Source organism: Dermacentor albipictus, chromosome 2 (assembly GCF_038994185.2).
Source record: "Dermacentor albipictus isolate Rhodes 1998 colony chromosome 2, USDA_Dalb.pri_finalv2, whole genome shotgun sequence".
Lineage (NCBI taxonomy): Eukaryota > Metazoa > Arthropoda > Arachnida > Ixodida > Ixodidae > Dermacentor > Dermacentor albipictus.
Genome location: NC_091822.1, coordinates 194914028 through 194937215, shown reverse-complemented (window position 1 = coordinate 194937215; position 23188 = coordinate 194914028). Strand labels below are relative to the sequence as shown.

Here is a 23188-nt window from a genome sequence, read left to right as displayed (position 1 = left end):
CGGTACTTCATCGACACATTAGCATAAAAATACAGTCGAATAAATTAAATACCATAGAGAGTCCCATACCCGAAATGCGCCACAGAGTATCGCACATGGACGCAAGACTGCAAAGGCAAGCGCTATGTACAACCTGATCAGTTGTGGTCATACATTTACTGCAGTGTTGGTAAATGGACGTATTCCAATACAGCAATAATCAGCGTTTATCTTTGCCATTACTTGTGCCTCCGCGCCATTGCCTCTTACGTGCTGTTTTCTTAATCAATGCAATATAGACCAACCAGTAAAACTTTTGTTGAGTGCTGAACTTGCTCTCACCTTTGCGCATCCTTGCTATGTCATCATCATCCCTCATCACAACTTTATGTCCCCGTTCCCCCTTCCCCTGTGCAGAGTAGCAGGCTAGAGCACCTTAGCTCAGACCCACCTCTCTGCCTTCTTTCAATTAAATTATCTCTCTCTCTCTCTTTGTTCATTTCTGCAGGGCAGGAATTAACAAGCGGTGCATTGAGAGATTTCGCGCTGTTCTCTAACCTGGAGTATTTGCGTTTCCAAACAAATCTTGAGCGTGTCTATTCTCCTGCGCAGGGCCTAACGCGGCACCTGGTGTTCGCTATAGCGGCGGCGGCTTTGGGCTCTGCCTTTCAACATGGCTACAACACGGGCGTGGTCAACGCTCCGCAGAAGCTGGTTGAGGACTTCATCGAAGACACGTACAAGCATCGCTTCGAAGAGGAACCCGGCGAGGGTACAGTCAAGTTCATCTTCAGCATCTTCGTGGCCATCTTCTGCGTCGGAGGCATGATGGGCGGCCTGCTCACTGCCTTCGTCGCCGAGCGCTTCGGCCGCAGAGGAGGCCTGCTCCTCAACAACATCAGCGTCTTCATCGCTGCCATACTCATGGGGGCGTCTAAGGTGAGCTCACCCAGGTGTTCCCCGACCACAGCTTTCGCTGTTGTCGCGCGGACTGTCTCAGTTATCGTTTAACTATGCCGTGGTCGAAGTTATGAAAAACCTCGTTTGGCTCACTGTGTTGGCGGAAGCGAGTTAATCACCATGAGGATAGCTATAGGAGCTTGTTGGTACGACATATCTTATTTTGTTGTAGCGCAAGCTGTACAAGGACAACAGAAAGGTACATATGACACGCTACAACAAAATGAGATAATCACCATGGATTGGCTTGCTGGCAAAGACGTAATGCTGTGTGCTAAGCGTGCCGTTTTAGTGACAGCGACTGACCATAAAAGTTTAATTGGCGATTTATTTCTGTGATAATTTGTACCAGTCTGATACCAGTGTCTGCAATACAGCGCACTGTTGTTGCACCTGTGTAAGTGTTGGTAAACCAAACATTCTGATTGAATTTCTGTGCTTAATTTATTGTATGTGCAGTCAAAATCTGAGAGCGCACACAGATTATTTTAAGTGAGCTTGTCTGCCACACTGTTTTGTTTGTGCCAGAGAGAGATAGGTAGAGATAGAGAGAGATACCGAGGAAAAGAGTGGGAGGTTAGCCTGTGTAAGGATAGGCTGGCTACTTTACTGTGGCGCAAAGATTAGGAATCGAAAGGAAGGATAAGATATAAAAGCAGATATGCGCGTATCTGCAAGGACAGCTCTTGAAGTCTGTCAGATATAGTCCACATGTCCTCAAGGAACGCAACAACTCATTTAAGCTCTCTGTGCTGATGACGGCCTAGACCATTGAGCCACGATTATTTTGCCAAAGAAGCGATTCTCCAGCCTGGCTGTTGCCGTCACAGACCTCACACGCTGTGCTTTCGTCTCTCCATGCGAAATAAGTATGCACTGGTGCATTCCACGCCAACTTTTCGGGAGCACGGAAGTGTTTCTTGAGGTCGTGTTATTCCGTTTGGAAAGTAGGCTGCAGATGCAGATCCCAAGCTCCATAATCGGGTGTCGATGTACTCGGTCGATTTCTTCGGCACCAGTGTGAGCGCGCGTGCCAGCGAACATAGTGTGTTAGCGGCACGCAGTCACCTGTGGTGCAGTGTGCGCTGCAGAACATACACATAAATGTTACTGCTCTAACTAAGGACGTACAGATGATATCGTCAAAAGCTAATTGGTTGTTTAATGTGAGTGCAAAGTGCACTTATATTACGAAACACGGCAGCGTATCCATAGAAGTGACCGCATAGGTAAGCGCCACAGTATCATGTTGTAACCAACGTGTTTGTTTTGTTCTTTTTCCATGCCGTAGTCTGCCCGTTCGTACGAGATGCTAATCCTGGGCCGGTTCTTCGTGGGCTTTAGTTCGGGCCTGAACGCGGGCCTGGCACCCATGTACCTAACGGAAATCTCGCCATTGCACCTTCGCGGTGCTGTGGGCACCATCTACCAGCTGGTGGTGACCATCTCTATCCTGGCCAGTCAGATACTGGGTCTGCCCTCGGCGCTGGGCACAGCAGACAGGTGGCCCGCGCTGTTCGCCGTCACCATTGTGCCCAGCGTGTTTATGCTGGCCACGCTGCCGCTCTGTCCTGAGTCGCCCAAGTACATTCTCATCAACCAGGGCCGAGATGTGGCCGCCCAACAGGCGCTCACCTGGCTACGGGGCACTATCGAGGTGCACGACGAGATGGATGAGATGCGTGCCGAATTCGAAGCTATCAAGATGGTCTCCAGGGTAAGTTGTTGCCGCAGTTTCGCAACATTTATTTCCCTCTTCGTACTCGCTCTCATAGCGACAGGCTTTTCCGCATACTGTCACCCGCCCACCTTCTTCAGGGCTTATCCTCCGTTCTGCACACGATTAGCCTTAGCAGACGATCGCAGAGATGAGATGGCGTCGCCTGACGCGTTCAGTCGGCATAATTTCAAACGCCAACAGGAAGTGCAAACTAGAACACTTACTTTGTGGAAGGACGTCGGAGTGCAATGTGCAATCGCTGCGTAATATGTGCAATTTGTTTTTTTTAATCAATGTGCAGTACAAAGGGTGTTCCAGAGTACTTCAGAATAGCCCAAAATACCATTACCATCGGGCTCTGGACCACCTGCATTTGTATTTTCACTGCATGCCTGCCTTGAATTACCCATCATAGCACTGTCGCAAAATGGTTAGAAGGGGCGTGATTCATTGTGTTATTAGCAAACGTTCATCACCACCTGACATGCGCCATTTGGTATGGGTGTGTGACACATTGGCCAAGCTTTGACGTAACACGCCCCAAGATATTCGAGACAAACTGTTGACAGTATCATAGCAAGGCACCTTCTCATGAACGCCCGCCTGACTACACAACCGTCATCTGAACTTTCTTGAGGTATGCGTGTTCGGAACCGTTTGTGGAAGCCCACATTAAACTATACTCCAACATCTCCAAGTTCTTTCAGTGGTCATCTCTCCTAACGCTCTGTTTTATTTTTCTTTCTTTTCGCGCTTCGGCATCAGCCTGGACTCGGCTCTGGTACCTCAGCGCCGTCGTTATCGCTGGAATAGGCCAATCGGCGTGTCTAATAATTGGAATAGAAAATGGAATGGAACTTCGCAAAACACGGGCCCAGTTGTCGCTGTTACTGAGGCCCTTCCTCGATCCTCTCCTTTTAATTTTCAATAAACATGAGTACACGTTGTGTTTATCACCATCAGTAGTACATTAACGCTGGATGATTCATTCTTATCTGCTGTGTCGTTTTGTTTTGCTTCTTTATTTTGCGCAGGTCACCCTGTATGAGATGATGCACAACATGACGCTACGGATCCCTCTTCTTATCTCTATCATGGTTATGCTGTCCCAGCAGCTATCGGGTATCAACGCGGCCATTTTTTTTTCTACCGACATCTTCCGGTCGGCAGGCCTCAGCTCGGAAGTGGCGATGCAGGCCACGCTGGGCATGGGTGCCGTCAATGTGCTCATGACCATCGTTTCGCTGGTGCTGGTTGAACGGGCGGGCCGCCGCACCTTACATCTGGTCGGCCTCGGCGGCATGGCTATCATCACGGTCATTCTAACGATCTGCCTGGCACTGAGCGAAAGCGTGCCGTGGCTGTCGTACGTGAGCATCGTGGCCGTCATCGGGTTCGTGGTCATGTTTGCCACAGGTCCTGGCTCCATCCCCTGGTTCCTGGTGGGCGAGCTCTTCGGACAGGGCGCGCGGCCGCTCGCCACTAGTATCGCCGTGGCTGTCAACTGGAGCGCAAACTTCCTTGTGGGCCTCGCCTTTCTACCATTAACGGTGAGCACTCGTTGCGAGGCTTCTAGGAAAACCTCAAACAATCAAACTCAATCTGCAGCCTTCCAACTACAGCCTCACATAGTCCAGCATTAAGCTTACATAAATCAAACTCATCTGCTCGCACGCTCACTCACTCACTCACTCACTCACTCACTCACTCACTCACTCACTCACTCACTCACTCACTCACTCACTCACTCACTCACTCACTCACTCACTCACTCACTCACTCACTCACTCAATCAATCAATCAATCAATCAATCAATCAATCAATCAATCAATCAATCAATCAATCAATCAATCAAAATAATCCTGCAACACTGTTGGAGCCAGGAATTTTCTGGTCGTCGTTCAGGGCTGTACTCTATGAAGAGATTTGACTCCGGGTACAACAGCTCACGTGCCAGTTCTTGTCCTCTCCACAATTTGACTTGAAGACTCGGACAGTACTTATGAAATTGAAGGAGATTTCTTAAATATTTATTTGTAAAACATTTTCGATGCTGTGGATTGCAGGTATATATTTGTTCTATTTCATACAAGCGCAATTCAACGTTGTTTTTTTATTATTGATCTTGATGCGTGATGCCCATGGCGATTTTGTGTGGAAATGCGGAACCTCCCACGGCTCTGCAATCTTGTTGAAAAATGACACTGTGTGCCGAAAAAGGAGCAGCTCTGCTATATATAGTGCTGCTCTTTTTGGTGCCCTGTCGCAGACTATCCAGGAAGGGCTATGTCTGTTTTGTTCTATAGGAAAACGACAGATACGCGTGTGGAAGTGAACTTCTCAATTGTTGCATGAATTCGTTTCACCTCGCATCGTCATTTAATTGAGTTATCAATTCGTCATTATAGAATGACCGATGATGTGATGCCTGCATTTCTGGTATCTTTTTGGTGCCCTGTCGCAGACTATCCAGGAAGAGCTATGTTTGTTTTGTTCTATAGGAAAATGACAGATACGCGTGTGGAAGTGAACTTCTCAATTGTTGCATGAATTCGTTTCACCTCGCATCGTCATTTAATTGAGTTATCAATTCGTCATTATAGAATGACCGATGATGTGATGCCTGCATTTCTGGTATCTTTAAATACAAGTCAACCTAACAACGTGTAAAACACCTTTTCAAGCCGACTGTACTAGCTTTCCCTGTTACATGGAAAATTAAACTTCATTGATGAGTTACAACTTATTAACAGATATGTCGATAACGTTTCGCTACAGTAAAAAAGTGCTTCTTACTGTCTCTTTTGCTTATATGTAGTTGTTCTCTTTCTTGTTCTAAAAAATTTCACTCTTAATCTGGAAGGACACCCTCTAATGATTGTCACACAGCATCGATTTCTTGGCATAATACTTGATAGGCAGCTATCCTGGGCACCCCATTTAAAAAAACTCGAAAACGAGGTCAATGCCATAGTGACTGTACTTCGCAGACTTGCAGGCACAACATGGGGCGGATCAGTATCGTCCATGCTGACTGTTTACAATGCATTAATACGACAAACAATTGCATATTCCGCGCCCATCTTACACGGACTTTCCCACACGTCAGAAGAGAGACTTCAAAGACCTTTAGCTAAAGGACTACGCCTATGTCTAGGAGTTCCACGAGCGACTTCGAGTTCTCTTGTAATAGCTGAGGCTCGCCAATCACCATTTCCAGTTATGCGAACTACAGAAACATGCCGGCATTATTTCCGTCTTCAAACCCAGCATAAAAACCACCCATTGGCTCTAGACATAATGAAACGAGATAGAAGTTATGTTCATATAGAAATTCAAAAAAATCCTCACATATTGCCAGGAAATGAATTTTGGAACTCAGACATCGAATATCCTCCATGGCTGCTTACAGTTCCAAAAATCGAATTGTCAGCAGAAGGGATATTCAGCAAAAGAGGCATGTTCATTCAAGCTGCTCATCAACTAGCACTATACCAGATATATATGCGGTATTCAGGATACACACACGTCTATACAGACGGCTCCAGTACAGCGACCTCTTCAACTTCATCATTCATTATACCGCACCTCAACAAACAAGAATCATTTAAGTTATCTCGTGCGACTTCGTCCACAACGGCTGAACTGTTGGCAATCCTATGTGCAGTAAAATTTATATTGTCAGTAACAGAAGCGCAAAAATGGGTAATTTTCAGCGATTCACAGGCGGCTCTAACATCACTCTGCAGCACAAAGGGGAAAACATTCAGCGACAGTATAATACAGTAAAAGCTCGTTAATTCGAACCGCAAGGGGAAGCCGCTTCAGTTCGAATTAACGAAAGTTCGAACTAACGAAAGTGAAGGAGAGCAACAGTACACTGCGATTTGGAAGCAGTAGAGAATGTCAGAAATTTGGCGTGTCAGAAAGTGATGGCGTGTGCCGCGGGCACACGCCATCTTCAAGTCAAAGCTCTGGGTCCGACTGTGCCACACCACCGATGTCCACCGAAACGAACGTTAGCCGAAGCTTAATACCATCACAATGAATCGCGACGGCCGATACCTCCTAAACTGAAAACAGAGGTTAACCGATGAAGACTGCCGAGACAAAGACGCCGAACATGTGAAGGTGGCGAAGGCCCTGATTCGTTGGTTCTTGATTGCAAGCGCAGCTGCGACGTACTTGATTCGCTGTGTTTTGGCGCTTGTCGTGCCGTCTCCGCACATTAGCAGCTGTACAAGGTTTGCAAAGCCTCCGAGATTCGCAATGGGCAAGAAGTCTCGGAGGTTACGTAGAACGGAGAGGCGGCAGCCGCCGCTGCCTTCTGGCTGACCCCGCGTCGGTTAGATTTTTTTCCTATTTTGCCTTCTCTCGCCGTTCTCTCCGTTTAGGAGGCAATATAGCCTTGTGCGTAGGCAGTAGGCGCGTTTCTCTGGCCGTGTGCCAGGTGAGCGTAGTTCGAATTATCCGTGAGGGAACCTTCTCGCGTTCGAATTAATGGACTTTTTTATACATAGAATTCTGTGGAGCTTGGCCGGACCAAATCGTACAGTTCGAATTATCCATAAATTCGAATTATTGAAGTTCGAATTAACGAGCTTTCACTGTATATGAAACACTTAAAAACCTCACAAAGGCAAGCGAAGCGAAACATGCAATAGCATTCCAGTGGATACCAGGGCATTGCAACATTCCCCGCAACACAGCAGCCGATGAAGCAGCACGACAAGCGCACCTGAAAGATGATACGGCTCCGCCCCCAATATCAAAGAATGAATTACGCTGCATTATAAGGACAACGTCTTTCAACATGTCTAGAAACACTTGGTTTGACCAGAATTCTAAGAGCTCTGACTTATATCATATTGATGCATTTATTGAATTCAAATTTTCATTGTCATTAGATAGAACTATGGAAACGCTTATTCATCGATTAAATCTAGGCACTGCCTACACAAAGCATTTCTTACACAGAATTGGCCGAGCGGAAACCCCCGAATGTGATTGTGGATTTGTAGATGAAGATATATATCACCTCCTTCTAGATTGCCCACATCACGACGCACCAAGATGCCGACTTAAATCAGCGCTAAGTAAATTAGACCGCAGACCTTTCAGTTTAAGGAAACTTTTGGGCCCTTGGCCAACAACGGCCCTGCAGAAGAGCACTTTAAAAGCACCAAAGACTTTTTTTGAAGACAGCGGCATCGTTGGACGTTATTAGTGCTTTCATTGTTCTGTTCATTTCAATGTCACTCTATATATCCATCTGTTTGGGAATTATGTTATGTTGACTGCTCTGTTGTGACTGTATGTGCTAATATATTTACACGATGTATATACCACCCGCTGACTAGACAATGTGTTATTAGGCGACAGTATCGTTTGTACTTTTGAGACTTTCGACTACGTAAGTGTGGAGACATTTGCCACGTATATTGTATGTACCCGCTGACCCGCTGACTAGAAAATGTGTTATTAGGCGACAGTATCGTTTGTAATTTTGAGACTTTCGACTACATAGGTGTGGAGACATTTGCCATAGTCTTCCTGTGGAAACGTTGCTTTTTAAGTCCTTGTGCTTGTGTGAAAAGATTATTTTATATGTAACCGTGAACCCTGAATGATGTATGACGGAACCACCCAAGAGATAAGGAGTAGCCGGCGCCTTAAATTGCGCGCCAAGATCTCCTTATATCATATCAATAAAAAAAAGGCCAGGAATCCAGTGCGTGAATCGAAACACTTGAGTTCCATTTCAGTTTCGGGAAAACTAAGTTATGGCAAAAGAAAACAATGTTACAACCCACTCAACTAGCTGCGTCCCCTTGAGAACTGCTTCTTGGCAAGTGGCTGGAGCTTCATGTGCAACCGAAATTTCGTTTTGGAATGTTTTTTTACTTAGAATCGCAGAACGTCGTGTAAGAGCATTGCCACAAAAAATGAAAAAAAAATGATGTTGTGGTGCCACAACCAATGACCTCGCTGCGCGTGTGTTCTTCTCTTGCAGAGCGTGCTCTACCACTACACGTTCCTCATATTCACGGCGTTGCTGGTGTTCTTCTGGATCTTTACCTACTACATGGTGCCCGAGACGAAGAACAAGAGCGTGGAAGAGATCGCCGCGCTGTTCCGCCAGCGGGCCTACCACTGAGCTGCGGGTGGCTCCCCCTTGCGCAATAGCGGCCGACAGATGCGCGGTCAGAGGCACCACGAGAGGACCGCCGCAGTCGGACGCCACCGGCTGACTGCGGCCCGGCCCATCCCCACCCACCCGTAGGGCATACCGCGGCACCACCACCGAGCTCAGCCCCAGGCATCATCAGGCCGTCATCGCCCGCTGGCAGCAAATAAGGGCGCCACCACACACACAGTGCTTCTGGAACTCTCAGCGAAATAGTTTTACCTCCTATAGCGGTCTTACCCGTCAACTCTTCAGACCCGTGTGTACGGCTTGACTGCAGACGGGTTCGAAGCCCCGTCGATATCCTGCAGTGTGTCGTCGTGTTGTCTTCGGCTCCTGTGTGTCTCTGTCGGTTTTCGGAGAGTGCGTGCGGCCTCCACAGTCGCTGGAAGTCTGTGGAAGCGCATGTCGTTTAAACCTGGTGCAGGCTCGTAATAGGCCGCGTGGCATATCGTCCGGAGATATTAGAATTCCCCACTCACTCCTCGCAACCCAACCCCAACCTGATCGGTTTACCTCTGCACGTCCGCCCTGAGCTTTTTCAAGCGATCAAAGGCGTCTACCACAACCAGTGGCAACTTGGGGCGGACGTGTCGGCCCACACGGCTCGCAAATGACGGGCACTGTGTGAGCGAATGATGATATATAGGCGACTTCCATCGATGTTGGTCAGATAAGAGTGGTCCGATGACGCGCACTTGTGATAATACTTGGACGACCTGCGACCGATGCTACTTACTCACTGTATGCAGCAGCAGCAGTCTGTGCGTGAGAGGGAACCGCCTTGGCTGCACCCGTCTGCGGTATTCCTCCTGTACAAAACGTTGCCCAATAGAGCGGTACAGTAATAGAAACCCTCCCCGCGTAGGCTCAGTCACATCCTCCGACTGTATGTTGCGTGTCTCCTCAGCGCGAGCAAAGTGGCATCTGCGCTCCCTGCCGGCCTCCTTCAATGCTGCGCGTAGTCGAGGGTGACCCCGGGGTTCGTGCGTGTGCCGATCATCTCTAGCAAGCGGCTACACCGACGATAGTGGCCGCAAGGAACCCACAGCACTTCCGAGCCTGTAAATGAGGATGCTGCTGTCTGTTCAGTTACACAGGGCAGTTGAACAGCAAGTTGGTTCGAATGTGTGTGGCGGTGGGTCGAGTCCGCCCGCGCGTTTTATTCTAATTTTAGTGATACAACACACATATTCATCTCTTTCTACGCGGAATTCGCAACTGATTATTTATTTTATTGCCGTGCAGTGTGTTGCGCCCTTTAACTTGAAGGCTTGCGATGCTGAGGACCCGAGAATATGCATGGAATGCAAATTCTGGGACCCGTGGCTGCTTCTGTGATGTGTAGTTAATGTGCCCACCGACCCTATCGCGTCGATCTTGCCATGGAGTTTTAACGCGACAGCGTTAAGGAGCTCGTGTCGCAGAAAAACCGGTGTCGTCGGCGGCGTTGGCCGTGAGTGATAAATCCCGGCAGGCACTTCATGAATAAAAAACAACTTGCAAGATAGGCTTGGGTGGGAATCGAACCAGGGTCTCCGGAGTGTGAGACGGAGACGCTACCACTCAGTCACGCGTCCGATGCTTCAAAGCGGTACAAAAGCGCCTCTAGTGAATGCGGTGTTGCCTTAGCAACGAGCTGCAGAAAGTTATACTGTGGTGTATATCGGTAATTATGAACATGTAACTTACAGATGGCGCGTTTACACGAGTATCGAAGTGCGTTTCTGCTACATTTCTTCTGCGCTTTTATGCATACATTGGAAGAGGAAAAATGTGGTGCTTGAGTCCGCAGGAGTCGGCAGTATGGTGGTTCAACCAACATGCAAATAAGTTACTTTTTAGGAGAGCAAAGATACCTGACGTGATAACATTAGAAAGTGTTCCCTTCAATGCTCTCTACCTCTCACGAGGTACCGATTGCCCGAACTCTTTTTTCCACACCGAGCACTTCTTAAAAAACTTGACGGCACCTCCTTTGCTTTCGCTGTCATTCAAATCAGTCAAGCGGCCTGATAGCTTCCATTGTCAAATGATCGATATCTGCGAGGCATCAAGCCACTGCAATTTTCGCCGTACCGTCCACACACTCTCTATGTGCAAAACTTTTATGTAGAAGGCAGGGCGATGGTACTTTGCAAATTACTTGGTGCCGCCTATTCTCTTTTTCAACAGGTCTGCGTCTTTCCTGTATGCGTTTCAGGGCCCACCGACACTCGGAGAATAGCTGTCATATACACATAGTTCTCTGAGTTGCCTTGCTTAGTAACTCGGGGGACCAACTGCAATGCATGCTCACTGACCTGGAGAGGCAAAGCAGAAGAGTGGGTCTAAAAATTAATCTACAGAAAACTAAAGTAATGTTTAACAGTCTCGGAAGAGAACAGCAATTTACAATTGGTAGCGAGGCACTGGAAGTGGTAAGGGAATACATCTACTTAGGGCAGGTAGTGACCACGGATCCGGATCATGAGACTGAAATAACCAGAAGAATAAGAATGGGCTTGGGTGCGTTTGGCAGGCATTCTCAAATCATGAACAGCAGGTTGCCACTATCCCTCAAAAGGAAAGTGTATAACAGCTGTGTGTTACCAGTACTCACATATGGGGCAGAAACCTGGAGGCTTACGAAAAGGGTTCTACTCAAATTGAGGACGATGCAAGGAGCTATGGAAAGAAGAATGATAGGTGTAACGATAAGGGATAAGAAAAGAGCAGATTGGGTGAGGGAACAAACGCGAGTTAATGACATCTTAGTGGAAATCAAGAAAAAGAAGTGGGCATGGGCAGGACATGTAATGAGGAGGGAAGATAACCGATGGTCATTAAGGGTTACGGACTGGATTCCAAGGGAAGGGAAGCGTAGCAGGGGGCGGCAGAAAGTTAGGTGGGCGGATGAGATTAAGAAGTTTGCAGGGACGGCATGGCCACAATTAGTACATGACCGGGGTTGTTGTAGAAATATGGGAGAGGCCTTTGCCCTGCAGTAGGCGTAACCAGGCTGATGATGATGATGATGATGATGATGATGACACATAGTTCCATGATGGTTGAGCTTTTACAGCGCCACGCTGCCTTGTAACTTTTGCATGAAACTCTATGGCACACGTGTATTTGGCCGGTGGCCCCGGGGTCACCCTACACGCGCCGCCGGGACGAACGCGATGCAGGGCGACTGCAGTTCCCGCTGGACGGTGCAGTTAGCCTGCCGGTAATCGAGCGGCAGCTATGTATTTTATCTTGACACTCTTTTAGGCTCCGCTACCTTGTACATAGATCATGGCATTTATTTTTGTGCATATAGGGCAGCTAACAATATGAGGAGAGCTTAGCAGCAGAGGTGTCCCTCTGCGGAGGCCGCAGTGCGTGTTCCACAGGAGTGACCACTATAGTTGTACATACTTTGCGGTAATAAACAGATTGTGCACTGTCTCGAAACCCATTTGTTTCACTTCGTGCGAGAATTTGCACGCAGCCCTTATCACGGGATCGTGATGATGTCATTCATAATAAGGTGCTTTTTTTATTATTCAGCTTCTTAAGTAACATTGTCCTACGAATCGAATCATTCATGAGGAACGCATAGCAACTGGTCCTCCAAAAGGAGCAAGAGCTGATGTGACTACATGTAACATACGATGAACGTAGACTGTCTAGAACGCAAATTATATGGAGGTCGCAGGATAACATGACGGCACACAGCGTTGTTTTCCTGCTAAGCAAGTACTAGCGACTGTGCGAGAGTACCGCCTTACCTGAAACATTGCGGTGAGGTACGGCACTTCGATCGACCCCGTTTGCCGTGGTGCGCATGGCAAGTTTTTATCTAATATAGTCATTTAAAAATTGAATTCCATCAAGTGAGGCAAACTCGCCGCCGAAGGGGAGCTATAGGACGTTATACATTTGTCAAAGGTGGCTCGTTGCAGTCCGCTGTATTCGCTGGCCGCCAACATGAACGAAAGCTTAGTTCTCCATCACGCAGATTAAAAGGTAAAATCAAGATTTTACAGCCAACAGCCTTTCTGCTTGCACGGCGCCATCACTGTGCGTTTGTATGAACGGAGCAAAGAAAGCGGCTTTTTTAGTGAATGACTACTTCGGGGGCAGCGGCAATCTGAAAATCAAAGGAAAATTCCCGACACTGCAATGCTGCATCAGTGGGGCCTATGCATGCCAACCTCAGCGTGAACCAGGTAAGGAAACACAAAGCCGTTTGGTATATTACATTAGGTTAAAGCTAACTGAAACAAAGCTTAAACTATAGAAGATGGGTGACTGTTCAACAGGATACAAACGTCAGCTGAAGTCTCAACGATGGGATCAAAGTTCAACACGGACACATTCCAAGAAAATATCGAAAAGCACGTGTTCTATATTGGATTGGATTGGGAAAACGTTTATTGAGCCTGTAATAAAGCGCGCAGGCGCGCTTCGGACGTGGCCTACATCGTCTTTGTGGCGGGTGCTCTGCGAGGATCCGCGCTCGCCGTTGCCGGCTCGCCAGGCTCCTGCCTAGCCGCAGCGCCTCGATGATCTGCTGGACGGCCTGGGGTTGTTTTTCTTGGTCGTCGCTCCGCGTTGCTTCCTCGAGCTGCGGTGGTATACGTCCTGAGTTAGCTTCGCTTGGATGTTTGGAGAAATTCCATATCATGTGCTCGAATGTGGCCGTCTCCCTGCAGCATGCTCTGCACTTGTCATCGGGGTGCGATTATGGGTACATCCTATGCAATAGCGCCGGGCTTGGAAGTGTTCTCGATTGTAGTTGCCTGAACAGCACAGCCTTCGACCTGCTCGGACCTTTGCAGGGTGGCAGAAGAAGTCTGCGGGCCAGCCGAAATGCCTTGGTCAGTTCGTTATAGTTGGTCATTGTGTCTTCGGCGCTGAACCACAGCAGGCGGCCGTTGCCTTGGGCGCGGTCGGTTAGTCCTCGCGCTCGGGCGTGTGCCGTTTCGTTGCGATTGGCATTCTTCTCCGACGCTTGTCCTGCGTGCACCGGGAACCACTTGATTCGAGTCCTCAGAGCTGTCCTGTGTGTTTCCTGCCTTCTGTCATCGTCTTATTGCGCTGCCCCTCCAAGATGTTCAACGAGTCCTCTTGTCGCGGTCTGCCTGTCGGAGCAGGATACGTGCCCCCGTTGGGGCAACTCTTTTTTTGGCGTAGTTCCTCACCGCCTGTCTGGAGTCGCTGAGGATCGTGTGGCATTCTCGGTCTACGATGGGCGAGAGTTGGCCGTCCTCCGCACCAATGACAGCGAACGCTGTACAGCGTTGGGTGTTTCAAATAAAGGTTTGGAAATGGGTGCGTCTGTATTCGGCGCCAGTCATAAGAGTCCCACCTCGATAGGTCAGGGTGTGATGGACTGTACTTTCTTCGCTCGCGCCGTTGGTGCTCAAATATGTCTCGTGGTAAGAAGAGGTTTTCGTCAGAGTAGTTGGCCGCTCCGTTGACAAAAGCACGAGCAGCGCCTTCCGCTCTCTGATTGCCCTCGATTCCTGCGTGACCCGGGCACCAGATGATCATGTGTTTCTGCGTTAGGTTGGATCCTAATAGGTGAGTGGTGCTGCGTGGTAACCTCCCGGTGAGGAAGAGTCTACATGCGACTTAGGAATCTGTAAGAGTTATCGACGATTGTCCGGGAGCGTCCTTAGTTTTAATAGCTAGCGTGATGGCTGAAGCTTCTGTGGTATTCACAGATGCAACTCTAGCCGTGGCGCAAGTCACAAGCCCTTGATCTGAGGACGCTCCTACTACTGCGAAGGCGTACTTGTAAGCACCACATCGAGCGACATCTGTGTATACTGTATCCGGGTTTCCACCGAATTGCTGCATTAACTTTCGAGCTCGAGCACTTCTACCACCCCGGTGGTATTTCGGACTCATGTTCTTAGGTATTGGGGCTACTATGATCCTTTCACGAAGGACTTTGGGCAGAGATTGGAGTTCTTCTCCCGCATACTGTGGACGAGTAAGGTAACCTACGCAGCAAAGTAATTTTCTGCTGGAGGAGGTTAAGCTAAGCCTCTCCCGTTGAGATATGAGCGTCGCTGCCCGAAGCTCCTCGTAGTTATTGTTAATCCCGAGGGCCAGCAGGCGTTCAGTAGAGGTTCCCTGTGGTAGGCCGAGAGCCGCTTTGTACGACGTTCTGATCAACGCATCTAGGGCCTTTAGTTCTGTTTTTGTGGGGTCCTGGAAAGGGAGGCTATATGTGAGACGACTTAGCACAAAAGCCTGAACGAGCCGGATCGTCTCTGTTTTCTTGAAACCTTTTCGGTGATAAGTTACTTTACGAATCATACGGGAGATCTGTTTCACCGTAGTCCTAAGGGTTTTAATGGTGTGGTCTACTCGTTTGTTGATTTGCAGCCACAGTCCGAGGACTCGCATTTTCTGGACCTCCCTTATCTGGCTGTCTCCTAGAAAGAGGTTGACCGGCTCATGAATTTGACGGCCTCGACCTCGGATCCTGATAAATTCTGATTTATCGGGAGCGCAGCTCATTCCGCTGCTGCGAGCGAAGGTTTCAACAACGATCGCTGCTTGCAGGATTTGTTCTTTTTGTCCTAATGAGCAGCTGGTTACCCATGGGGTAATATCGTCTGCATATAACGCGTACCCCAGCCCGGGTATGACGTCGAGTGTTTGGCTAAGCGTCTCATGCCGATATTGAAAAGAAGGGGCAAGAGTATCGCCCCTTGCGGTGTACCTCTATTGTGCATGGGAAAAGGGTCTGAGCGTGTAGAGCCGATGCCTATTGTCGCGATGCGAGAAGTCAGGAAAGAGCGGGCGTAGTCATATAGTCTTTGTTCACAACCGATGCCATTTAGCTCAGATAAGGTCATGTGAAATAGTGTCGAATGCGCTTTTGAAATCAAGAGCAAGGACGGGAAGTTCTGCACCAACCGCGTTGTTGCAAAGAACTTCTTCGCGAAGTAGCAGGAAAATATATTGTGTCGACAAATGTTGGGGAAAGCCGAATATGATTGTGGGAAAAAGGTTGCGGTCTTCAATGTAAGACGTGAGACGTGGGTGGATCAGCTTCTCAAATACTTTGCCAAGACAGGAGGTTAGTGATATCGGTCTGAGATTTTGTAGATCATGAGGTTTTCCTGCTTTCGGAATAAGCACGATTTTGGCCTCCTTCCACTGTTGTGGAACCACGCCCCTCTCCCATATCTGTTCATTAAAATACCGAGTAAGCTGTTCTAGGTGTTCGTCGCTCAGGTTCCGGATCATATCATTTGTGAGGTGATCTGGTCCTGGAGCAGTATTTCTCTTCGCAGCTTGCGCTGCCGCGAAGAGTTCTGCCTTAGTTATTGGGGCGTCTAGCACCGCGTTTTCTTGCCCTTGGTATGGCAAGGTGCATGGGGGAGTGATTACTGCTCCTACGTACGTCTCTTTAAACTTATGGTGAGGAGGGCCTGATCTGTTCCTGAAAATTCTCCGGCAAGTTTTTGAAGGGTGCGGTTATTGGCCGTTTTTGTTTTTCCTGGTTCCATTATGCTGCGAAGTATCGCCCATGTCTTGGAGGTGGGTAACGTTTCACGGAGTCGCAAAAACTCGCCCAACTCGCTGCCTCTAACTGCTGTGCGTAAGCGTTTGCCCGCTCGGATATTTCAGCAATTCTGTGGCGCAGTTTGCTATTAAGTAGCGGTTTTTTCCATCGTTTAGTTAGCCCCCTTCTGGCTTCCCACATATGTAGCAGATGGTTGTCAACTACCGGCGTTTCTGCTGTGAGCGCTAGCCGCTTAGATGTTGCTTTATGAGCGTCTCGTATGTGTGTTGTCCACTCTTCAGCGTTCTCAGGTGATATATCCGGCATGGGGATTTTGCGATAATTTACCCAGTTCGTGATTACCACCTGGCCACAGTGTCGCCGAATTTTCGTGGAGTCTACCGACACGCTGATGATGAAATGGTCACTGCCGAGATTCTCTCCTAGATTGGTCCAGAATACCTCGTTGACTTTATTTGTTAATGTTAGATCTGGAAAGGTCACCGCGCTGACGTTGTTACCTAATCTCGTCGGGTTTTGAAGGAGAATGGTGAGTTGGAGATCATATGCTTCCGCCGCTCGCTCGAGCTCCCGGCCTTTGGGGGTGTCTGTTCGGCAACCCCACCTGGTGTGAGGGGCATTGAAGTCCCCAAAAAGCAGTAGTCTATCGTGGGTGCCGGAGTGACACATGGCGTATCGAATGAGGGCCTCAATATCGGCCCTCCTTTCTTTAGGTGGGCTATGCACGTTCGCGATTATTGTTTTTGCCTTGCTACGCTTCTGTGGTAGTGTTCTTACGATTTGGTGGTTGATGCTGCTGGTCACCAGATAATCTATACTAGTTGCTACGTCCTTGAGCACCATCGTCGCGACCTTAGGGTAGTCTGAGTGGGATATCGTGTAATAGCCAGTCAATCATATCGGCTTGTTACCGATACAGTGGGCACGGTGGACTTGGAACGAGCATGTGGCCTAACAAGCCATTCTTCTGCCTTGTGCAGGTGCTTGTTCTTGGGCTTGCCGGATCAGCGAAAGAAGACGAACAGTTCATCGAGCTTATCACCACCACGAAATCCCAGTCTACAGCTGCGTCACAATCGTCGCAGTGCTCAGCGCCTCGATTCCCTGGCATCATATCTTCACTGCCTCGTGGCGTTCCAACAGCGCCATCTAGCCCTCACGTGACTTCACCGCATCGAGCTATAAACCAGCAGCTACAAGCATTCAACTTCAGTGGGCACGGTGGACTTGGAACGAGCATGTGGCCTAACAAGCCATTCTTCTGCCTTGTGCAGGTGCTTGTTCTTGGGCTTGCCGGATCAGCGAAAGAAGACGAACAGTTCATCGAGCTTATCACCACCACGAAATCCCAGTCTACAGCTGCGTCACAATCGTCGCAGTGCTCAGCGCCTCGATTCCCTGGCATCATATCTTCACTGCCTCGTGGCGTTCCAACAGCGCCATCTAGCCCTCACGTGACTTCACCGCATCGAGCTATAAACCAGCAGCTACAAGCATTCAACTTCAGTGGGCACGGTGGACTTGGAACGAGCATGTGGCCTAACAAGCCATTCTTCTGCCTTGTGCAGGTTAGTCCCTACTACAGCTCCATAAAAAGTGACTGCCGTTATCTTTTGGTCCTACCGTGCCCACAGCACTGTGTCTCAATGGCTTATGATGTGTACTGTATGTGCTTGCTTCTCTTGTGCGGAGACGTTGAAGTAAATCCAGGCCCTAATCCAGAGCAGTCTAGCACTCGCGAGTTGCTGGAAAAGTTGCTTTTAGGTCAGAATAAGCTAGCTGAGGATGTGGCAGCCCTCCGAACACAGCAAACAAATATGGAAAAACGTCTTGCGGAGTGGGATTCCCGCTTCCTAGAAATAGAAAAGCAAACTGAGCGCGTGGACAGCCTTGAACGAACGGTAAAATCCTTGGAGGCCAAGATTACTGACTTAGAGGACAGGAGTAGACGCTCAAATCTAGTGGTCTTTGGCGTGCCTGAGGACGAAAATGAAACAGAGGCTGATTTGCGGAACAAAATTCTAACTGAAATTTTTTCTACTAAACTTGAAGTCACATGTAAATCAGTTGGCAGAATTCACCGTCTTGGTCGGTCTGGCAGTTCCAGACCAGTCATCCTGTACTTTCAAGATTACGAAGAAAAAAACCAGATTATGAAAAATGCTTACAAACTAAAAGGTTCCAATACATCTGTACAAAATGACTACTCGCGAGATACGCTCAGGAAGCGTAAACTTCTGTGGCACAGTGCTTCAGAGGAAAGGCAACAAAAAAGGAAAGTAAACTTAATTCACGAAAAACTACGCATTGATAATAACGTCTTTGTTTGGGATGATACGGAAAACGCTCGAGTAAAAATTGGAAAGTACAACAATTCTAAGAAAGCCTGACTTCACTACGCAGATAATAAAGAACTCCGTATTATAAACATCAATGCCCGTAGTATCATTAATAAATGTGATCAACTTGAGGCTATTATTATAGGTTATAGTCCGCATATAGTTGTTCTAACTGAAACATGGCTACACAGCGGAATAGAAGATGAAGTCGTGTTCCCGCCTTCTTATCGTGTTTTTCGACGCGACAGACCAACGAGAGGAGGTGGGGTAGCTGTACTGGTAAAGAAAAATATGCCGTCCACTCTTTTGCGTCAGGCTGACGATATAGAAACTATTAGCCTAAAAATTTCTTGTTGGGGACAATCTTTCCTGTTGTTTGCCGTTTATCGAGCACCCGGTTCACCGCTTCAATTCATGAGTGATTTGCGTACGCATATCACTTCGTTCACACACACAAAAAAAAATATTTCTGTTAGGAGACTTCAATCTTCCAGGAGTTAATTGGGAGGATAATACTTCTTGCACTGAACTTACTCCCCATGTCAATTACATGCGTGATATAATTCTATGCCACAATTTACATCAAGTTGTAACTTTACCCACGCGAGTATACGGATCTTCGTCGTCAATACTTGACCTCGTGTTTGTGAATAGAAATGTCGAAAAGTTATCAGTGTCTGTTGAACGCGGCATATCTGATCATGGAATGGTATGTTTTTCATGCTGCTTGGAAAAATGCAATCGCAGTAATGCAAAAAGTGTTGTAGTGAAGGACTTTTCACGTGCCAGGGACGAAACTATTTTAGATTATCTAGATTTTCACCTCAGCAACTTTAAAGGAAACAATGTTATAGAACTTTGGGACAGGTTTAAAGAACTTTGCACATATTGTGTTCAAAATTTTGTACCAAACAAGACAAAGAAAACAGCGAAAGTTAACCCTTGGGTTACGCGGGAAGTCATTCACTTGAAAAGAAAGATTAAACGCTGGAGACGAAAGAACGCCCCTATAACGCAAATTCAAACCGCAAGAGCTAAATTAAGCTCGTCTATTGGGCATGCTAAACGGCGATATTTTAACCACACTCTGCCCAATTTTATTCGTACCGCGCCACAAAAATTTTGGACATATTTGAGTAAAAAAAACAAACCAATTGAACAAATAGTGGATGGCGGCGTTCTTATCGTCGAAAAGCAAAGTATTGCAGAGCATTTCAACACATACTTCCATAGTGTCTTTGCAAATACAAGTGATATATCGATTCCCATTTTTTCTTTGTCCGTTGCAAACTCGGACCTTGTATCTGTACCTGGCGTAGTTTCTATGCTTCTTAACTTAAAAACCAAATCAACCCCTGGTCCTGACAATATATCGAATGTTTTTCTGCGCCGATACGCAGAAATGGTGTCCAAGTTTCTTGTGATCATTTTTCGTGCTTCATTATCCACAGCAACTCTTCCTATTGACTGGCTAACTGCACGCGTAGTACCTGTACCGAAAAAAGGGGACCTAACGCTGATAAGTAACTATCGCCCAATATCGCTAACGTCATCATGCTGTAAGATGCTAGAACACATCATAGCTAACTACATTACTAAATTCTTAAGTGATAACAGTGTACTCTCACCTGAGCAACATGGTTTTCGAAAAGGTTTTTCTACTGTCACCCAATTAACATCGGTTATTCATTATTTTGCGAATATTCTAGACAAATCCAGCCAGGTAGATGTAATATTTTTAGATTTCAGGAAAGCATTTGACCTTGTTTCACACTCCAAGTTAATTGAAAAACTTCGATTAATTAACATTCCTTGTTTCATTGTTAATTGGGTTTCAGCATACCTCACTAACCGAAAACAGTTTGTTAGTATCGATACTTACCATTCCCATGAACTTCCAGTTACCTCAGGCGTCCCTCAGGGTAGTGTTTTAGGGCCTTTATTATTCTTAATTTATATTAATGACATTGCCAGCGTTGTCACAGCACCAGTTCAAATAAAACTGTTCGCTGACGATTGTGTTCTGTTCAGTCAGGTAACCGCTTGCGATGATCAGATAACCCTGAACAATAATCTTCAAAACCTTCTTTCTTGGTGCAACCGTTGGAACATGGAGGTAAATGCTAACAAAACAGTTTACATGAAGATAACTAAAAAAATAAATAGCCTATCTTTTCCTTACGCTCTCGGATCTGAACCATTAACCGAGGTTAGGGAATACAAATATCTTGGCGTCACAATAACTCATAACCTGCACTGGAACATTCATATTTCTAACGTATGTGACTCAGCCTTTCGTAAACTCTGTCTTCTACGTCATAAACTAAAACAAGCTCCCGCTGAAACTAAACTTTTAGCCTACACATCAATAATAAGGCCAAAACTGGAGTATGCCTGCATAGTGTGGGACCCTTACACGAAAACGAACATTGATGCACTAGAAAGAGTACAGCGTAAAGCAATCAGATTTATTTTTTCGAAATACCGTATGAGTGATTCCCCGACAGCAATAATGAGACAACATGGCATTCAGACATTGGAAATACGAAGAAAAATACAACGGCTGAAATTTCTTTTTCTTCTTAAAAATAATCTCCTCGCCCTCACTCCTGAGCCTTATGTAACGCCAATGACAGCACGCCGAACACGTCATCGTCATGCTGACTCTCTAACTCCCTATAATGCCAGAACTAACATTTTTAAATATTCTTTTTTCCCACGCACTATAACCGATTGGAATAATTTACCTCAGTCGCTACTAAACAGTACTGATTCCATTGACCGTTTGAACTACTGATTTCATAGTAATAACTGAAATTGATCTTTGTGTTACATTCCTTCTCATTGCTTAAAATTGTACTGACGGTTCATTTGTACATTTACTCTTCACTTTTGTTTTGGGAATTGTTTGGTTACAAGACCGAGTGTTCTTTTTACCCATTTGGTTCTCGCAGCTGGTGGACTCCATTGCTATTGCGCACAGTAATTTGGTCCTTTTGTTCTTACGTCTGCAAATGCAATTATTCTGTATTTTGTATGCCCCTCCTGCCTGGGCCTCAATGAGGCCTGCAGTATTGTATAAATAAAATAAATAAATAAATCTCTTGCAAACAAATAACACCAGGTTTGTCTGGCACCGTGCTAATGTATTGCTGTAGAGCTGCAGCCCGTTTGTGGAAGGTGCGGCAGTTACATTGCCAAATTTCGAGATATTCGTGATGTGCTCGCGTTATACTTGCCATGAATAGTGCTTTCGCTGTCCGAGGTCGGTATGGGTCGCGGACGGCGGTTAGGTTGAGCACTGGGGCTAATGCTGGCTCATTTACGAACCGCGCTTTTTACACTGGCCACGGATTCATCGACGTAAGTCTTTAGGCTTTGAAATTCTGCGTACATCTGCTGCTGAAAATTTAGCAGAGTTTGTAATTGATGCATAACTTGTTGGAGTGTGACATTCATGGAATTCGGCGTCGTTATAACCTCGAGAGGCGTGCCTGCTGCTTTAGTATGAGTTGTTTTGTTCGGTTCGGCAAAGCAACTAGCTTTGAGGGAGGTCAACTCTCGCTTAATTTCTGCCAGACTCTCGTGGAGAAGCTTGTTTTCGTTAATGATCTTCTGATATACGAGATTTTCTGTTACAGGAGGAGTAGGAGAAACGACTCGTGCCCAGCTTACCGTGTTACCTTATGTCGCTTGCCTGGTCACAGTGCCGAGAGCCCCCGATTTAGGTGACTTTGGTGATTGGGAATGAGGTGGGTTCTTGGCATTGGAGTTCTTTCGGGTCCGCAATCTTGACCTGGATCGACGGCGAATCCCTGATACCTCCGGCGAGGGTTCCGATGCGGATGCTCCATCATCGGAACTGAACCAACGTAGGTGTTGAGGTGGCTTCGTTGAGCTGTCCTTCCGGGTAGTCCGTTGAACGCCAGTTCTCGGCGTTCTTTTGCTTTGGGGTTTGGGACGTTCCTTACAACTTCAGTATCCTGTCATGTGACCCTCCTCACAAGCTGCACACTTGGAAGCGCACTCGTGTCCGGCTACAGGGTCCCGTTGTCCCCATGTACGACATACTGGGGTGTCCGGCTGGGGACAGACGTCCGATCGCTGACCAATTTGGTGACACACTTTGTACACCTGAGTTGTGAACTTGTAGCGATAGCAAGCAAGTTCTCCGCCGTTGTAGTAGACGTACCACGGCCTAATGCCTCCGAAAAAGGTGATAACGGCAGTTTTAGTGTTACGGAACATGCGCGCTTGGAGAATTTCGACCCCTTGCGTGCGTATGCGTAGATACGCTTTTAGCGTTTCAGGTGTCGTGTGTGGGCCCAAGCCGTGAATGATTTCCGACCTCGGAGGTTGTTTTGGTCGGCGGTGCATGATACCCCGAAAAAAATTCGGGGGGGGGGGGCTGAAGCCACATATGACCTCCCCTCCCCCCCCCCCCCCCCATGGCTACGCCCCTGGTTGTCAGCTATCTTATGTGTTT

At 47.3% G+C, this 23188-nt stretch overlaps 1 protein-coding gene across 4 annotated transcripts in view; it reads left to right on the top strand.

Moving 5' to 3' along the window:
* Positions 1-12285, top strand: part of LOC135898539 (solute carrier family 2, facilitated glucose transporter member 1-like) — a 102138-nt gene extending 89853 nt beyond the window's left edge. For all 4 annotated transcript variants that reach the window (XM_065427548.1, XM_065427546.1, XM_065427547.1 and 1 more), the window contains exons 2-5: positions 592-918; positions 2231-2656; positions 3694-4209; positions 8674-12285. In XM_065427548.1, coding sequence (XP_065283620.1) covers positions 592-918; positions 2231-2656; positions 3694-4209; positions 8674-8817 — 1413 coding nt within the window. In that variant the 3' untranslated portion in view covers positions 8818-12285. The remainder of the gene's footprint in view (positions 1-591; positions 919-2230; positions 2657-3693; positions 4210-8673) is intronic.
* Positions 12286-23188: the final 10903 nt, after the last annotated feature.